Raw genomic sequence first — 16,728 nt, forward strand, 5'->3', positions numbered from 1 at the left:
AGGTGTGGAGACATGCTTGGCCAGTACCCTCAGCTTCTTTAGCCAGGTAGTGAAAAAAATGTGAGGTGTACTCACTTTTGCTAGATACTGTTTATATATATATATTTATATATATATATATATATATATATATATATATATATATATATATATATATATAGACACACACACACACTGTATACACTGAAGTATTATGACCAAGCCTAGCCCAGTACAATTTGTGATTCTTCAACCTGGTATGAGTGTATTAAATGTAGCGTACTGTGTATTAAATATTTACTTGTAAAATGAAGATTTTGTATACAAGGTAATAAAACATAATTTTAAAAACATGTAAATGTAAAAAAAAAAAAAAAGTAAAAAATTTTACCCAAACCATTAAAGATTCCCTTTTTCTTCTTTTATTTGTATATTTTAAGAGAAGAACTACCTTAACTCGAGAGGCTGAACCTGGCACCCGCAATATTCCTTCTGTTTCTAATCCAGTTTCCTCCAGTCTCTGCAATAACTACCGAAAACAAATGTGTATATAAACATATACAGTAACACAACCGGAAAGATAACTTTATTGCAAAACAAAAAGAAGGCTGCACACGTTAAAATCTGCATTTTTCTTTGCTGGAAATAACCTTAAACTCCTAAACAATTATATATTTTCAGAAAGTAGAGGCCCTGTAGAATAAAATGGTTACAGGTGCAATTTTTTTATGTTGCGTGTTATTTGAGCAATTGTTTATAAAACACATATTGTCAGAAAAAAAAAATTGAATGTATTTTAGTGCAAACAAACACAATTGGTTAAAATATAAAAGATGGGGCTGCATTGAGTAGATACCAAACATTTTAAGCCTTAAAATTGCAGGCTCTTATGAAATCATGAAAAACGATGGTACCCAAAATTCTCATTAGACAATGTTTTAAAAGTCTTTATCAGTTTAGAGTTAACCATGAATGTGATATGACTTCCTGTTAGAAGGTGGCTACATTCGTTGTACATTGTCCCACTGTATGTAGGAACGTAGCTCCTTCTGTTGCTTGCTCCCGAGATTAACTAGGCACTATGGACTATGGTCTATGGGATGTGTAATCTGCAAAGAGCAGTGCACATGACTGCAACTAACGTGCACAGCTTGTTCCAAACAAAGGGCAGTGAGAAGGAAAAAAGTGGTTTGGGAGGCAGAATAACACAGTAAGAAATTATTTAATGAGAAATAGATTACAGGGTCATTAAATTGTGGATGTGTATTTCTGGAGAGTACGGATATTGTTTAGTGTCACTTTATTCGGCTCAATACATTAACAAAGCTTGAGGTATGAAAGCAATCAATTGGAGTAAAAAACTGATTTTGCAATATAGCTTAGTTTAAAATATGAAAGCATGCTGTAAGATTTTTTTTTTTATCTTTTAAGTATTAAACATGGGTTTTTGAATTACAACGTACATGCAAAATACTGTAACAATTTTTGTAATTGGCTATGACAATACTAAAATTAGGTATTTTCTGTTTGTATACTTACTTTTTGAACAATCAGGGGGACTTTAGTACCAGGTATTTTCTTTTGATCATTTTCCAATAAAGTAGTCAAATGAACCCCAAAAAGACCATTTTCTATGGGAACAAACAGAGCTCAATCATTAAAATGCAACCTCTACCTTAGCACAACAAACATCTCCTCTAAAGTAAATATCATACCTCTTCCTTTGACTCTCATAACTCGATTTCTTTTTAATTCAATCCCCAAAGCATCAAAAAAAGCTGTTAATTCAATAAGTGATAAATACCGAATTTTCTTCATGTCTTCAAGAGACAAATCTTCTATTTCAGTTAGTCCAAACCTGCTTTTCCAAACAATGAATTTCTGAAGCACAATAAAAAAAGTAATTGTTATAACTGAAAAGTGATTCATACACACATATGCACATAGACACACAAACAGATGTATTTTGTCCATTGCTGTATCCTAATATACAAATCTACATTACATACTTATGTGTAGAGAGATTCAATTATATCCGCAATATATTGTAATTGTGTGAGATGTCTCCAGATAGTAGCTTTGTAATGGACACAATACTATAAAACACTGAGGCTGATTTACTGAGATTTGAGAGAGCAAAATCTGGTGCAGCTGTGCATGGTAACCAATCAGCGTCTAACTTCAGCTTGTTCAATTAAAAAACATGGAAGCTCATTGATTTGTATGCAAAGCTGCACCAGATTTTGCAGTCTCCTGTTTTAATAAATCAACCCCACTGTTTTTAATCAGAGAGGGGGAAGGCTAGAACCAAAGTCTGCTTTTTATTGCAATCTGTGTTCTCAGCAGAGGCAACAGCTGAAGCTCCAGGAACTTTGAAAGAAACGATCCTCAAAATTCACAATAAAAGTAGTGAGGTAGCAGTAGGGTCTTAGCACCCTACCCTACTGCTCAGTGGAGAGCTCAAAATGAACTGAGCTGCTGAAATTAAACTGTGTAGTATAAAATTTGAGGATCAATTACTCCATGGTGCCCACAGCTACGGAGGGCACTGAAGATTTTTTTGTTTTTAAATATCTTTATTCTGAGTTTGTAGATGACATCAAAGCCAGAAACATAGAGAGATGGCATATAATCATCAAATAAAGACAGATACAGTGTTAATCTAGTAGGCCAAAATCTTAACGCACTGCATACTCCACCAATGTACCTGGTTCCCATTTGTCACCTTTATAGGGACATGCAAAGTGAAGAAGATGCTTAGTCTGGGGTATCTGGAATCTCTGCCCACTAGGTGTTTGGCTCCACCCATTTCCTCCTCCATCAGGTGATACTGCCTCTTCCCCAGTGAAGAAAGTAGATACAGATCATCTCTAGAGACTTAATATATTTGCTTTAACCACCAAGGGATCTGGTAGAGGACTCTTAAAACCATGTCCCTCTTGAGTTTCCTTGGTGAATTGACAGCTATGAACTTGGTAAGTTTACTGTATGCTCTTTGGTCAGGCAGTCAGTTGTCCCGCCTCTGTGGGCACTGAACACATTGTATACAGCCCTCTGTCTGAACAAAAATAATCAGCTTAAGGGGTCTGTCGACCCTGTTTTTACAAGTGATGATTCTAATTTGCTTGTGATGAGTAGAGAGTGATTTGATCATTTAACTTCCAAAGCAGAAGATAATGGGAAATTCCTTAATTCAGGTAGGCATTAATATACATAGAGGTTTTCCAGCTTGTGTGAAACCTCTCTGTGTTGGCAAATGATCATTGTTCTTGTTCTATGGAGGAGAGCGGATGGACATTTTTATATTGTGTGCTATATTCAATCATGTCAGGAAGAATCGTATACCCAGTTCTGGCAGCACAGAAATGTGTTAAATGATGGGCAGATGTTTCACTGCGGATTTCAGTAAGACATCTACATATCTTTGGCCAGCATTATATTTAGTTGTCCTTGGATATACAACAAGTTTCACCAACTGTAGCCCATATGACTGATGCAGCTGTGCTAGAGGACTAGATATACAAACAATGCTGATTACTTTTCACATTCAATTTTATTACTTTGCTATTGACGTCAAGCTAGTCATCACATGCAGCTAAATGTTATGATAACTTCATTTTAATAAAACTATTCTTAGCTATTGCTTAAAATAACACAATGCACTTTTTGGCAAAAGATACTCCTTTTGTTTACTTAGCAAGGTCTTTTGAGCGCAGTCTAGTTCCAGCAAGAAACAAAGCATAAAAGCACAAAGTATTAATGGCAACCAGCTCAATTCACTAAGCTTTAACTATCATTTTTTTGCCATAACCACCTTTTTTTTTACATTGAGCACCTATAAGAGATGAATATAACTGAAATTAGTGATTATTATGGTAAATAAAACATTTAGCTGAATTGACCTTATTTTCTTATTAAAGAAGAGTTCTATTGGAGTGTAACACTGTCCATATAGACAAAAGGTGTAATAAATAGATTAAAAGTAATAAATAAAGAAATAGATAAAAAGAAATTTTTCTGCAGTGTTTTATCAGTGCTTATATTATATTCCTAACATCAGTCACACATTAAGCCGCGTACACACGGGCGGACTGTCTGGCCAACTTAGTCCGTCAGACAATCCGACGGACAGTCCGTCATACTTTCGAATGAACGGACTTGCCCACACACGGCACTTTTTGAGCGAACTAATACGGCGGACTAAGTCCGCCATACTATCCGCCCTACTTTTGAAATGAACGGACTCGCCCACACACGCGGAGGAAAGTCCGCTCATTTGGAGCGTGTATCCAGGTAGGCGGGGCCCGCGACGGAGACGTCGCTGACCCCGCCGCCTGGTATGGACTTAAAGGGGAACCCCAACACCGAAAAAAAACGGCGGCGACAGAAGACCGGGCCACCGCCTGTAAAAGAGCTATAAGAAGGCGCGGTGGCCCGGCAGAAGAACCAAAGAGGGGGACAAGACCCCCGAAGTCGGGAGAAGAGGCCGGCGGCGAGGAAGAAAGCCGGACTCCTCCGCTAGCAAAAGAGCTACAAGAAGATAGCGGAGGAGTCCGGCGAGAAGACCCCCGAAGACGGAAGACCCCCGGAGCTGTGCAATAAAATATTTTAACCCTGTGTTGTGTTTTTTTTGTACTTTTTTTCACAGGTGAATGGGTAGGGGTACATTGTACCCCATACTCAATCACATAGGGTGGGGGGCCGGTATCCGGGGGCCCCCTTATTAAAGGGGGCTCCCGGATTCCGATAAGCCCCCCGCCCGCAGACCCCGACAACCAACGGCCAGGGTTGTCGGGAAGAGGCCCTTGTCCTCATCAACATGGGGACAAGGTGCTTTGGGGTGGGGGGCCACGCGGCCCCCCTTCCCCAGGGCACCCCCCATGTTGAGGGCACGCGGCCTGGTACGGCTCAGGAGGGGGGGCTCGCTCGCCCCCCTTTCCTGGCCGGCCGGGTAGCGTGCTCGGACAAGGGTCTGTTGTGGACTTGGGGGGGACCCCCACGCCGATTTTTTTCAGCGTTGGGGTTCCCCTTTAAGTCCATACCAGGCGGCGGGGCCAGCGACGTCTCCGTCGCGGGCCCCGCCTACCTGGATACCCGCTCAAAATGAGCGTACTTTTCTCCGGGCGGGAAAAGTCCGCTCATTTCAAAAGTAGGGCGGACTGGCACACACACGGGCGGATTGTCAGCCGAAATGCGAGTCCAGCAGACAGTATTTCCTACATTCCGAAATACTTAGTCCGCTGAAAAAGTCCGCTGAAGCCCACACACGAGCGGACTGTCCGCTGAAATGTGTTTCAGCGGACTAAGTTGGACAGACAGTCCGCCCGTGTGTACGCGGCCTTACAGTTAAAGTATAACTAAAGCCAAAACTTTTTTTTTTATTTCAATAGAGTGGTGGTGAAATAGAATCCATGGTAGGTTTTTTATATGACTTTCCTGTTAGGGGAAATTGCTCTGCCAATATCATTGGGAAAGAAATATGGGGCATAGCATGGGGAGCAAGTACTCTTTCAATGGAGACACTTGTTCCCTTAACAACTGTTTAAGAGCAGATATCACTCAATTTGGAAAGGTCTCCTCTCACTTCCTGTTGAGACTGCAGGACCAACATTGAATGTATACTTAAAGAGGATTTTATTTTATTTTGATTTTATATAGAGCAGAAAGGGATTAGAACACCTGAATGGATTTTTGTATCTGTCTGTGCCCCCATTAGGGAGATCTACCCTCTCAAATTGTTCTGTTTACTGTTATTACCAAGGGTGAAAAGTAACAGAAAATCCCAACTTTTGGGTCATCCACCAGACCAAGAATAGAGGGTACATTTTCCAATTCGGATCCTAGTTCTGGTAATCATGGTGCCAATCAGCGATTCCCTCACTTTGGCGGGAAATTCTCTCACTTCCTATTTTGAATATGGCACAGGAAGTAAAGGGAAATCTCTCCAAGGGAACATAGCTGGTTAAAAGATTGGTTTCAACTCTACCCTACTCTATTCAAAATGTAAAAAAAAAAAGGTTTTAGCTGTAGATATACTTAAAAAATTCTAATCACTTTTAACAAACACTTGAGACCAATCCAATTATCACAATACTCACAAAACTGGGAAACCACTAACTGCAGTGGATTCTCTGACATCACACAAATTACTGGTTCTGTGCAGTCATGTCTGTCATAGTGAAGCTGAATAAGAAGATTATATTTGTAGAAACACTGGGTCTGATTTACTAAAACTGGAGAGTGCAAAATCTGGCCAATCAGATTCCAGTTTATTTGTCAACATTTAATTGAACAAGCTGAAGTTAGAAGCTGATTAGCTACCATGCAGAGCTGCATGAGACTTTTGCCCTCTCTAGTTTTAGTAAATTACACCAATATGTGGTTGGGGACAGGGTCTCTTCCATCAGAGGCTTTTCAGTCAGGAAGGTATTGTGATGACTGGATCCCTTTAACCAGTGCACTATCTGGAAATCACACACTATTTAATCAGTCCAGTATTAGAACTTACAGGTAAAATACAATCATCCTTTTTTATTCTTTGTTTCTTCTGCTTCTCCTTTTCTTTATCATCAATAACAATGGTCTCAGAAAAGGATACTTCAAAAGACAGCTCTTCTGCTACCGATGGACTAACTTTCTCTAATGCACAGTTGTTAGCTGAAACAATACAAAGTAAACTGCTTGTTTTCATATAAGAACAAAAGTCCAACTCAATTATTTGTGAAAACATAAGGTTGTGCAAGTGGTGATTATCAAAAAAAAAGCAATTCCAAAGCAAGAAAAAAAGCTAAAATCAGAAAGAAGGCCTAGAAACATTTGATTTTTTTTTTATTTAAGAACACTTTAATATGATACCTCAACGTGTCTAAGGGCCTTTGCATTTCCATAAATGTCTATGGTCTAAGTGCAAAATCTGCTTCAAGCAAGTGCAGGCCAGAAGGATGTCAAATGATGTTCAAATGCACCAGTCAGTGAAGCATCAAAAACTGATATTAAACTGATGCCAACAATACAGACCTTTGCCCTGTTGGGTAATTTTTCTGTGGACCATAGAAGGTGTACCATGTAAAGTGTGGGACAGGTTTCTAAAGGACAAGGTTTAATTTGACACACCCTTTTAGAGCTCCCAGGATCAGTTTCCTTTGTAGCTCTCTGCATTCAGTCTAAAGGTATTTCATAATTGGAAAGTTGGCTCTGAAAGGCTTCCCTCTGCTGGACATAGCGATCACAGATCTGAGGAGGTGCAGGTAGCTATACACTTTCCACCATGTATCACTGACTTTACTTCCCACTCTGATGTCTGAATAGTGAATTATCTCCATTTAGGAAGACCATCCCAACATATAATAAGAGTACTGGATCAGGGGGCAAATACAATACATCGCTCGCCGTGATTGGCTCCAGCAAAAGCAGGAAGAAGGATATGGCGCCTGCTCCGGCTCCATCAAGAAGGAAACAATATCAATCGTCAGAAGCCTCGGAAGGGGGGTCATCTTATACGGTAAGTACAAGAAAAAAACGCTTAAACAACTGTAAGATTAGGGGGTCGTCTTATATGCCTGGTCGCCTTATATACCGACATATACGGTATTTTAAAGAAAGGAAACTGAGTTTATGCTGAGCTAGGGTCATGATCATGATTTTAGTTAAATATTACACAGTATATAAAAAAGGAAGAATACTGCGCATGTGTAAAAAAACATAAAAAGAAATAATGTCAATCCCCACCATTACAGTGTAAATTGAAGAAGTCCTTTTGTGATGAAACCGGTTGGGTTAGGAGCTGTTTCCTGCTATCGCGTTTGTTTGCACAGTGCCTGGATATCTTAAGGCGGCCGCCTATATTGTACACAACATTGGTTTTACCTGTACTAATGTAAGTGTAATACTTTATATTAAACAAACCTTTTGTGATTTTACACTATAGGGCGTCTCTTTCATTTTATGATCAATTTGATAGTGGGGTGGATGGAGCTTGGTTTGAATATCCTGCTTATGCCCTGATTGATCTGAGGACACATCTCCAGCTGATGACCCATGCAAAGATTGTTACATCAAGCCTGTTTGCCCCTTCATAATAAAGGGTCCAGGCTCTCTGGTAAGAGTCGAAATTGCCTGTGGCGATGGTGCACGCATGCGGTGGAGGTTTTTTTGATTCAACTACTTATCACGGATTTGTGTTTTCTACAGTTGGATTTAATAACCCAATATGAGATATTTGTTTAGCGCATAATTTTTTTCTACATAAAGTCAATAGTCCCCTGTTAAAACAGGGGGCATTTTGGCATCCTAGGCCATCAGTAGACTGAAATATCTCTTTTACAACTTTACAAGCTACACGTATATTTGCAAGTTTGTTTTGGCCATTGCTTTTCTAACCTTTTTTGACCATTTAATAAAAGGACCCTGTTACTGGGTATTTAAATGGGACACTGCCAGCAAGGCTAAGATTTCTCCTTCAGTAAATCATCCAATAAGCTTATCTTCACTAACAAAGTATAATAAATAATGATACACATTAATCTATAGGAACTGGCCAAATAATGACTTTGTTCTGCTCAGTGTAGTGAGTCTATAACCGTGACTGGCTGTCACATCTCACTGCCCACTTGCATTGCATTTTGTTTCATTAAATAAAGGTCATAGTTTGCAAATAATAGTGTAATTAAATAAAATCCATAATTTAAAGCGGTAGTAAACCCGCTATTTTTTATTTTTTTTAACACCTGCAAAGCAAAAGGCATAATGAGCTAGTATGCACCTCATACTAGCTCATTATGAAATACTTACCTTAGAACGAGGCCCCGACATCTGGCACGATCCACGCCGAGGGAGCTGACATGCTCCCTCTGCGTTTCTTCCGGGTATCGCGGCTCCGGCGCTGTGAGTGGCCGGAGCCGCGATATCGTCACTCCCGCGCATGCGCGCGGGAGATTTCTTTCCGGCCGCCGGCCCTTGCCGGATTTTCAGGCCGAGAATCCCCTCATGCGCATGCGCCGCTGCAGTCAGCGGCGCATACCGAGGGGAATATCTCCTAAACCGTACAGGTTTAGGAGATATTTTTTTTACCTACAGATAAGCCTTATTATAGGCTTTCCTGTAGGTAAAAGTTACAAAAAAGGGTATACAACCACTTTAAGAATATTCACGTGAGCTGATATTAAATACAACATTTAAAGCAGGCTTGCCATCATTCTCTAGTAATCCATTACCCATTTTTCATTAGTGTCCTTCAGGAGGAACTTACAGGACAAGAACTGTTTTGTGTATTGATTTATTGTGACTGCTGGCTTACAACTCTTTAATATGCAGACAAATGTCAAGACTATCAGTATTAAAAGACTGAGCACTGCAGAAACCATTGTAAATGAAATATCACTCTTTCAAAAGGTAAGATCCGGATATTGATCATAATATTTAAAAATATAATTATCTGAGTAGTAAAGTGTACTATAATTTGATAATATGTGCATAATAAACTTTCTAACATGTTCCTGCATTTGCTTCTATCTTGATCCAACTTTGTATTAAAGGAATTTCTTTGTAAGATAACTTTGCATTTTACTATCCATTAGAACAAGTGTAATATTTACATGATACAGTTTACTAGGAGTTTAAATCTGACTTACATGTAACTGGTTTCCAAATAGGTTTCTTTACAGGTATTTGGACCCCATTTGATGAAAGAGGAGATACTGGTAAAGGTTCAAATGTTGGCTGAAAGAAAGAAAAAGAGAAAAAAAGGGAAATAAAATATGGTTGATTTGAGGACACCAGCTAAGGAATAAATAAATAATATGCCGATGTATTGTGTAAACCAACAATAACATTACACACCAATTTGTACCAAGGCAATTATATCCAACCACTATAAAATGCACCCAATTGTAAAACCTCTCAAGTGCATATGGTGACTCTTTGTGTGCTGGCAACATGTCAAATGGCAAGCAGAGGTCTGCTCCACTTGGTGAGAAAACTGCTCATCAGTTGTCAGCCTAAGAGCTTCATTCAAAATGTATTGAACTGAATGGTCTTTTCTCTGGTTGGGAACCCATAGCTAGATTTTGACTCAGTGTATTAGGGAATTCTTGTTAGGCAGCTTGCTCAAAAACATGCCTATGGGCATATCATTGGGCATATCATTGCTTGCAGCTGTGTTGGTATAGTTGTGGCTAGGTCAGGAGTGCATATGTTCATACAAAGGCTTCAGGCTCCTTGTACTCTAGCTTAAAGTTATTGGAAAGTCAGATTTTTTTTTTTTATCCTAATGCATGCTATGCATTAAGATAAAAAGCCTCCTGTGTGCAGCAGCCCCCTCAGACCTCATGCAAACTGTACATTTTTACAGCAGCTGTTTTTGGCTTCAGATGTTTTTTTCTACAGTCAATAAACTCCCCATCATGTTATCCTATGTGTCCATGCATACATAGGCTGTTATCAGCAGGTTTTGGCTTTAAAAACACCCCAAAAAAATAATTTCTGAGAGGAGTTTTTTGCTGTTTTCAAGCTGTAAAACACTCTAAATGCTGATAAACGTCGAAAAACACTCACATTTTTTGTAAACGTTTTTGATCCATTGAAAAAAAAAAGAAAAAGGTAAAAAACACTAATGCTGAAAAATGCTAATAAACGCTGAAAACGCTATTGCAAAAACATTACAAAACATTGAAAAACTCACTGCAAAGCTACTGCCGATTTATAACGTTATTTTAACGCCCAGTGTGCATGAGGCCTAATACTTACCTAAGCTCCCTCTAGATCCAGCCATATTGCACAAGACACTCAGTTGGCCAGGACTCCCCTTCTCTTTGTCTGCGACAGCAGCACAGCGCCATTGGCTCCAGTTGTTGTTATTTAAAGTCAGTCTGCCACTGAGGAGAGAAAGGGGATGTGGTCAGGTTGCGGCTCTGTGTCTGAATTGACACAGGGATCTGGGGCTAGGCTCGGGTGCACCCATAGCAAGCTGCTTGATGTGGGGGCACTCAACAGCAGGGAAGGGCCAGGAATACCGAAGCGGGACCTAAGAAGAGGAGGCTCTGGGCTGCTCTGTGGAAAACCATTGCACAGAGCATTTAAGTATGTTTGTTATTTTTACCTAAAAAAAACAAGACTTTACTTTCATAACACTCAGCGTTCAGGAGCAGAAAAAAAATCCCTTGGTTTGCGTTTTTTAAAGCGGAAAAAAATGCTGAACGATCCTAAACGCTGCTAACGCTGGTGCCCAGCCTTTTGTTTTTCCTCAAGAAAAAAAAGGAACTGCCCATAAAAAAAGGGGTGACCCACATGCATTACAGAAATTCCTGTATTTACAGAAAGTGTCTAGAGACCCTGTCCATGCCTTTGTGTGTGTGTGGGGTGAAGCCACATGGTGCAGTGATATCAAAGAAGGAGCAACCAGTGCACTACTAAATTTTTTAAATTGATGGATTAATAATAAATGTTAACATGGACCCTCCCTACTCTGTTTCTGTAAAAATACTAGATCAGCACTATGGACAGTGCTACCGTTATCTCTTATTACTAACATGAAGGCACAATTTGAAATGAAACATGTTACCCATTTTTGCATACATGTGCCTGTAAAAAAAATCTTTTAAAAATAACAAATCATGCAAAACCTTGTTAAGCTTAGGATTTATGTGCAAAGTTTATGCAAGAATGTTAAACATGGTCAATTGTAAATTTCCTAGAATGTGTCACCTTGCTATAAAAGATTAATAGCTGTCTTTTCTTTTAGGTAATAAATAAAAACCCTACCAGTTTATTTTTTGCTATCTGTGTCCTATTGAGATTTCCATACACTTCCTCTCATGGAGACCCAACAGGAAACGAAAGGGAATTAATATTATTTATTATACAGGATTTATATAGCGCCAACAGTTTGCGCAGCTCTTTACAACATAAGGGCAGACAGTACACTTACAATACAAATCAATACATAAGGGATCAGAGGACCCTGCTCATTAGAGCTTACAATCTACAAGGGAGGGTCAAGTGGAAACAAAAGGTAAAAACTGGGGGGGGTTTGAGCTGATGGAGAAAATGAAAAAACAGTTCTTAGGTGTGGGTAGGGTAGGCTTCTCTGAAGAGAAGGGTTTTCAGGGATTGTCTAAAAGCAAATAGAGTAGGAGATAAGTGGACAGATTGGAGTAGGGCATTCTATAGGATTGGAGAGACATTGGGAATCTCTCCAAAGTAAGACAAATTCCCCTTTTAGACAGTTTTCACCAGAACAGAGGTCCTCATCCAGATATTTCTGGCCACAGCTGTAAAATGTACAATTTTCTATTTCGGTGAAAATGGTCACCAGGGCAAATACCATGGGGACAATACCCAATGAGGGACAAAGACAGAAAAATAAACTGAGTTTCTAGCCCTTCCCTGCATTATCCAAAAGTATAGTAAAACAGTTTTGGTTATAACATTTTTTCCCATCGAATGACACTAGGCACTGAAAGTTAGAGGTCAGAGATCACCTGAGGTCAGACATTTGCTGCTCTGCCAACTGCCTGACCTCATGTTGTCCTGTTTGCATAACAGTATCACATAACTGAAACCTGTACTTAGGAGGGCTCTGTGTCTAGCGGCCGAAAAAGGGTTAAATCCACTCGCAAAATGCCGCCGGATCAGCGTTTTGCCGGCGGTATCGCAGTGCTGCCCCACTGATTTCAATGGGGAGGAGTGGTGGGTTCACCGCTCCAAAGAAGCTGATGGCAGGACTTTTTCTGATGCCCTGCCAGCGCATGGAGCCGCTGAAGTGAATGGAGCCACTGTTTTAGGGCGTTTTGCAGGTGCTATTTTTAGCGCTATAGCACCTGCAAAACACTCTCAGTGTGAAAGGGGCCTAAGGCTGGTATAGTTACTAAGGAACTGAAGGCCCTCTCTTTTCACCACTGACTCCGAACTTCATGAGTCATGAAAAGGCATACTGCTAAATAGGGAGTAATTAAAATATGTAATAGGTAAAAATGTTTTGATTCCTTTATAAGCCCAATCATGATAGGCTCTCTCAGTATACATTGTAATGCTTTCCTGTCATCTTAAAGCACTGGTAAACACATTTTGGTGTTATTGGGGTAAGACACACCTCAATGCTTAGCTAAGAAAATATGATCATCTTCTCATGCAATATTGGTGCAACGTCAATTAGCTCTAACCATTGCCAAAGGCATCTTGAGTGTGGTCTTTCCTATATCAAACATGAAATGGAAAACTGCGGGTTATTTTTAAAATGCCAACCGGTCCTTAACAGTCAAGTGTGTCTATGGGCTTAAGTAGACTTTGAGCAGAACATTCTGACAGTATATTGATCTATCTTGAATATTGGCACATAGGCCAGCTTAGGATATAAATGTAGTTAACTCAAAACAGTAATCTCTGTGGAAAAGGAGTGTGAGTTTTTGAAAGAATTCCTGCACAAGATGGTTTAGTGAGTAGCAGCAAAAGGTACATCTAAGGTTATATTTGAGCCCTGCAGGATTGTGGGCATGTAACTTTTAACAGGACAAGTGTTAACGTGGATACTGCAAAGGGTGTAATAGTGGTAAAAACCAAGGAAAGTTTCTCAAACTACATGACGTTAGTACCTGTGCTGTTTAACCACTTGCTTACTGGGTACTTAAACCCCCCTCCTGCCCAAACCAATTTTAAGCTTTCAGCGCTGATGCACTTTGAATGACAATTGCGCGGTCATACAACACTGTACCCAAATGAAATTTTTTGCATTTTTTTTCCCCACAAATAGAGCTTTCTTTTGGTGGTATTTAATTACAGCTGGGAGTTTTATTTTTTGCTAAACAAACAAAAAAAGATGCAAAATAAAAATAAAATAAAAAATCATGTTTAATAGTTTGTTATACAATTTTGCAAACAGGTCATTTTTCTCCTTCATTATAATGCGCTGATGAGGCGGCACTGATGGTCACTGATAGGCTGCACTGGTGGGCACTGATAGGCTGCACTGGTGGGCACTGATAGGCACGGTTAAGGTGGCACCGATAGGCACAGATAAGGCGGTACTGATAGGCACAGATAACCGGCTCTGTTGTGATCACATGATCAGCTGTCATTGGCTGACAGCTGATCACGTGGTAAGGGGTCGGGATCGACCCCTTCCTCCGATCTGTGATCAGGCGAGTCTCATAGACTTGCTGATCACAGAGCGCAGGGGGCGCGCAGACGTTGTCCCGGCAATGCAGGTCCGCGCTGTAGCCGTCATTCAGCTATAGCGCAGATCTCAAGCGGTTAAAATGTGTTGCAATCAGGTATAATAAACCTAAAGGGTAAGTTTAAATTTTTATGTTTGCAGTTGTGAAAGGTCATTGGTCAGCGTGCCCATGCTGACCAATAAAAATCTCTTCTTTCTCCTGACATTCTGGAAAAAGCAGGCTCATAAGAAAATCTCACTGGTCAGAGAAGTCATGTGACCATGTTGACCAATGACCACGTGCCACTGCGAGTATTATGATGCTCAAAAGATTCAGGACTGCTAATGCAGGATACAATGTGTATATTTTATTCTCTAAAAGTAAACTTACAGGACATGGGATACCAGAAGGGTACAGCTGTTTTGGGTTAGTGTACATGAATTGTAGTCATTCAAAAATGTAAAACACCATTTAGGTCTGTACTGTTCAATTATAAATTACAATTATATTAAAGTGTATGTGTAGTGAAAACGTTTTTTTTTCGTTGGGTAGGGAAGGGTTAAGACCCATGTCAGATTTTTATTACTGTCCCCACTGAAGCGATTCATTTTTGTCTTGGTGACTATCACCATTGGGACATAAAGGGAGGAAAAATCCAAAATCAAAAAATTAATTAATTCTGTCCAGTGGGACTTGGATGGTAAAAAAAAAAGGTAGGGGTTTAAACCATCCCTTCCTCTATCCAGTAAAATATCCCAAAATGCTTCACAAATGTTATCAGGAAACGCTAAGTTGTATTATGATTTGTATTTGTAGGATGTTATTGACCTTCTTTCAGCTGTGAAAATAAAATTCAAATATTGGCCCTCCTCACATTTCAGAAGAGCTTGCTTTTCTTTCAAGCAGACTGCTAGAGGAAGAAACAATTTACGCTTGTGCCTCATTCATTGAACTTCCTCTGCTTTATCAAGGTTTCCTGTTACATTCACAAATATTTTTTCTTATCGAATTCCTGACCTTTGCTAATGTGGCTGAGTGCCCTTTCCTACAAACTATCACTCCATATGCTTGGCATAAAGGAGACTTTTCCTGCCTATAGTGTTTCCATATTCTAGATGTATATATTACAGTATGTTTTAATAGGAGGAAGCTTCAATAATTACCCTTAAAATTTCCATACTGTTTCCTTTTTAGAAAACATCCACAGGAGATTCCAGCCATAATTTGCATTCTGGAATCAGTGTTATTTGACACAATGGGTGCTATTTACTAAAGGCAAATTCACTTTGCACTACAAGTGCACTTGGAAGTGCAGTCACTGTAGATCTGAGGGGGACATGCAAGGAAAATAAAAAACAGCATTTTTGCTTGCACATGATTGGATGATAAATTCAGCAGAGCTTCCCCTAATTTCATAGCTTCCCCTCAGATCCACAGTGATCTACAACGACTGCACTTCCAAGTGCGCTTTCAGTGCACTTTCAAGTGCACTTGCAGTGCACTTGTAGTGCGGAATGGATTTGCCTTTATTAAATTAAACCCCATAGGTTGGGATGAAGATGAAGAGGGAACAATCAGTTTCTTTTCCTTAAAACTGTAAGAATTATTTTGTCAAATTAGTTTTTTTTATATATAATCTTAATTTTCATTTTCAAATTTTATAAACAGTTTGACATCACAACAAGGTAACATTAATGGGGAGGGAAATAGGGGTAGGGACAAGGGGAAAACAAAAAAGGGGAGGGGGAACAGGGGATACAGGGGGGTACATTTAGCTTGGTCTGAGTGTGTAAACAACCATATCAAAAGGGAAACATATCTACTTGTTATAGCCAGGGGTGCACCCTTCCTGTCCCAGACATTCAATCTACAAGGACAGGCCTCCCTTCCACACTGGAAGGGGGTAGGGTGTTCATAAGCTTTAGGTCTAGAGTGATTGCATACATGGCTGCCATAATGTAAACATCACAAGTGAACTCAAAGTACCTAGGTCGGTCAGAAACCTGGTGACAATCCAGGTAGCTCAAACAATGGATACTCAGGTATCCTAAGGATGTAACACAGCAAAAAAATGCATAACAATCAGGAAAGAGGGGAGAAAAGAAATAGTAGGAAAAAAGGATAGGGAAGATGAAGAGAGCATGTGGAATAGTTCTCACCAGATTCGTTGATGTATTGGGTCTACTTTTAAGTAGAGCCTGTATTTGCTGAAGGATGGCTTGCCTGAACAAGCCTCCCAAAGGATGGATCTGCTAAAGTAAGTAATGGAAGGTCTAAACTAGATGAGGCCATAATTGTGTTATGTACGTGTTTTTTCCAGGCTGCCCATGTGAGGTCGAATTGCTCACGAGTATCTCTACATGTAGCGAGCCAACTCTCTACTTCCATGATCTTCCCCACCTTCCTCAACCAATCCAGCTCACTTGGAATATGCAAGCTCTTCCAGTGTATTGATATAAGGTGTTTTGCTGCATTGAGGAGGTGGGGGAGAGCACGTTGTTTATAGCGTGACAGGGGTATGGAGGGATGTGGAGCAGAAAATGTTTTGGCATGTTATGTGTTTTCCAACCATGGCCCAAAACGGTGTTAGCACAGGGCACTC

General features: G+C 39.9%; 1 protein-coding gene across 5 annotated transcripts in view; it reads right to left on the reverse strand.

The window, feature by feature from the left end:
• The window catches only part of ARHGAP28 (Rho GTPase activating protein 28), a 215,097-nt gene that overhangs the window by 40,695 nt on the left and 157,674 nt on the right, over nt 1-16,728 (reverse strand). For all 5 annotated transcript variants that reach the window (XM_077492486.1, XM_077492485.1, XM_077492482.1 and 2 more), the window contains 5 exons: nt 9,609-9,696; nt 6,488-6,636; nt 1,695-1,860; nt 1,519-1,610; nt 431-508 (listed from right to left, as the gene is read on the reverse strand). In XM_077492486.1, coding sequence (XP_077348612.1) covers nt 431-508; nt 1,519-1,610; nt 1,695-1,860; nt 6,488-6,636; nt 9,609-9,696 — 573 coding nt within the window. The remainder of the gene's footprint in view (nt 1-430; nt 509-1,518; nt 1,611-1,694; nt 1,861-6,487; nt 6,637-9,608; nt 9,697-16,728) is intronic.

The sequence above is a fragment of the Lithobates pipiens genome, unplaced genomic scaffold (genome assembly GCF_037356315.1).
Source record: "Lithobates pipiens isolate NorthernLeopardFrog02 unplaced genomic scaffold, aLitPip1_a1.2 Scaffold_19, whole genome shotgun sequence".
Classification (NCBI taxonomy): Eukaryota; Metazoa; Chordata; class Amphibia; order Anura; family Ranidae; genus Lithobates; species Lithobates pipiens.